Raw genomic sequence first — 3158 nt, 5'->3', positions numbered from 1 at the left:
AAGTGACAATTTGCCATCATTCACTTACTAAGATTTAACACCTTAAAGTCCCATGTAAATTAAATAGTTTCTAAAACCAATCTCTTAATAGGACAGGCTTGTAAGGTGGGACAAATAAAATGGGACAAGAAGGTTTCTAGTGTGATCTCCAGTACCGTTTGAGGTGAATGTACCAATATGGCAAAACCAATAATTTTAACAGCTGTACATGATGGTCTATTGCGTATTGTTTTCAACAGGAAGGAAACTGTATGAAGTTACTAACCAGCAAAAGTGGTGCACTCATTGATTAGATAAAAAAAAAAAAAAAAAATTCCAATTGAAGCCACTGGTTTAAACGGTCACCAAAAAGGGCACATTTGCATTATAATTGGAGAATCCCAAAAATAATTTGTCTCTTAAGATATCCCTCTGATTTGCTTGCCCAGCCATTTCTTACCTTTAACATCTGAACAACTCAACTAACCTTGTAAATGCTGCATTCTGCACATTTAAATAAGACAAAGTCTGATAACTGCTAAACATGCCTTTCTCTCAAGTGAATGACAATGTGTGCATATGTACAATAAAAACAAGATCATTCTGAGAGATTTGAATCAAAAATGACTGGGTAAAACAAAAATCACTAGAAAAACATTAATAAAAATAGAAAATTCAAAGTCTTGTGATGATTCCGAACATTCTGAGCTTGAGTCTATTGGCTCAGTCCTGGAACAGTGGACAGTCAGAGGTCTGATGTGAAAGTATCACATCTTCTCCTGAATGAAAGGGTGCTGAAGGGCTTGGTTGATGCTGATGCGTTTAGCTGGGTCCAGCATCAGAATACCGTCCAATAGATCTTTAAGTTGCATGACCTTCTTTCTCTGATCCTCCGGTAACCTCTGACCTCCGATCATGTCCGCAAGCAGGTCTTTAGTGGGGTTAATGGTGCTCATCACAGTTACCTTCTCCTGAAAAGAGAGAGTTTAAAAGAATGTGTGAGAGAAGGTGAAGGGCATGAAACAGGAAGCAAACTAGGGATGTCACAATTCTCAATATAATACTGAACCATTTGGTATGATATCCACGGTTCAATACGCGCTTGTGTGAATTTTTTTTTTTTTTCTATTTTGGGTTTAAATCATTTCCATGCATTTTATTTCTCTCCGAATTGGCTCTGTTGGTGTGCCCGCGAGTTCACGCTCTGAGATCAGGAAACGCCTCTCCGCTTATAATGTGCATTTGAAAAAGCAGCACAACTGCTCATCCTCCCTTGTAATGACTTGCAATGACAAGCGTTTCTAAACCTGCTGTCCAACAACAAAAAAAAAGAACATTATAACATCACAAAATCAGTTGAATGTTTGAAATGACTTTTGTGATCTGATGTGGCTTCTTATCACAGAATGAGGCAGATAATCTATTCTATATTGTAATAAAGGCTATGCCGATTAGCATTGAATTTAAAATATACTTTATGTAAATACCCAAGATGGCTTGAACACCACAGATAAACTATACATTGTTGCAGTCGAGTGCTTTTTGTCTTCATGTTTCATCATTCAAAACGTTTCCATTTTAATTCACCTACAGTAAGAGCTGGATGCCTTTTTCTGAATTAAGGATTTCCTGTAGCGTCCTGATTTCTATTACTTCTGTGATGCATATGTGGAGTTTCTGTGTGAGGGTGCCCTCTGGCGTCCAGTGTGAATTAAACAGACATTACGTGTTTATAGCGCTCAATAATAGCAAATCCATAAAAATAATACTTCTCTCAAAAGAAATTTGAAGTAGACATATGATAATCCATGTTTTCTACAGTGCACAGAAGTGTACTGGAGTTTTATTTAAAGTGTTGTAGAGCTTTTTTAAATAGCATTTTAAATCGCTGATCACAAAAAAAAAAACACTCTGATGTGCCAAGCCATTAGAACCGAACCAAAACGAAAACAGTGGTTAAAAACAGAGGTATCTATTGAACCGTGGGCTGACTGTATTGTTACATCCCTAAAGCTATGGCAAGCCGTTTTGACTTTTATTCCTTCACTGGATATGAATTCTTGATATCAACAATTCAATTGTTACTAGTTAAAATGTTAATTCTTGATATCAGGAATTAGATTTCAACTAGTAAAAACTATAATTCTTGATATCCGTAATTGTATTTTCACTAGTTAAATGTCACCATAGGCTGGCATTCAAAATCAATTGTTGATATCAAGAATTGATTTCTTACTAGTTGAAATTCCAATTTCACATATCAGAAATACAATTCTTACTAGTAAAAACCTTTCTTTTTGATATCAGTAATCACATGGTTACTAGTATAGACGTCTATTCTTGATATCAACAATTTAATTCTTGATATCAAAAATTTAACTGTCACAAGTGACAATGTTCATTTCTGATATCATGAATGTGATTGTTATTAGTAACAAGTCATTTTAGATATCAGAAATTACCCTCCCAATTGTTGATATCAGAAATACATGTTCAGATATCAGAAATGAACATTGTCACTAGTGACAATTAAATTGTTGATATCAAGAATTCAATTGTTTATATCAAGAATTCAATTGTTGATATCAAGAATAGACATCTGTACTAGTAACAACGTGATTACTGATATCAAAAATAAAGGTTTTTACTAGTAAGAATTGTATTTCTGATAAAGAATTTATTTCTTACTAGTTGAAATTCCAATCTCACATATCAACAATTGATTTTGAATGGCAGCCTATGGTGACATTTAACTAGTGGAAATACAATTACGGATATCAAGAATTATAGTTTTTACTAGTTGAAATGTAATTCCTGATATCAAGAATTAACATTGTTTCTAGTGGAAATGTAATTGCTGATATCAAAAATAACAATTGTTACTAGTAGAAATCTAATTCCTGATATCAAGAATTAACATTTTAACTAGTAAAAATTGAATTGTTGATATCAAGAATTCATATCCTGAGAATGAATAAAAGTCAAAACGGCTTGCCATACGTTGATAGCAGAGGAGCGGATCCAGCGAGAGCTTGATGGGGCGACGCGGAATGAAAAGTTTTATAGGAGTCGCGGCAGTAGAGGCGGCGCAACTATGACGACATGTGAATAATCCCTCCCACTCTAAAGCGGTACTAAACTGCAGTGGAAACGCAAACTGAGCCGAGCCGTGACGAGCC

At 34.9% G+C, this 3158-nt stretch overlaps 1 protein-coding gene across 1 annotated transcript in view; it reads right to left on the bottom strand.

Annotated features, from left to right (window-relative positions):
* Positions 1–290: 290 nt before the first annotated feature.
* LOC107670278 (serine/threonine-protein kinase PRP4 homolog) overlaps positions 291–3158 on the bottom strand; it is a 40897-nt gene continuing 38029 nt past the window's right edge. Inside the window, exon 15 of the mRNA XM_016462830.1 lies at positions 291–950. Coding sequence (XP_016318316.1) covers positions 747–950 — 204 coding nt within the window. The 3' untranslated portion in view covers positions 291–746. The remainder of the gene's footprint in view (positions 951–3158) is intronic.

The sequence above is a fragment of the Sinocyclocheilus anshuiensis genome, unplaced genomic scaffold (assembly GCF_001515605.1).
Source record: "Sinocyclocheilus anshuiensis isolate Anshui unplaced genomic scaffold, SAMN03320099.WGS_v1.1 scaffold1174, whole genome shotgun sequence".
NCBI lineage: Eukaryota > Metazoa > Chordata > Actinopteri > Cypriniformes > Cyprinidae > Sinocyclocheilus > Sinocyclocheilus anshuiensis.
This window is presented reverse-complemented; position numbering and strand designations above follow the sequence as displayed.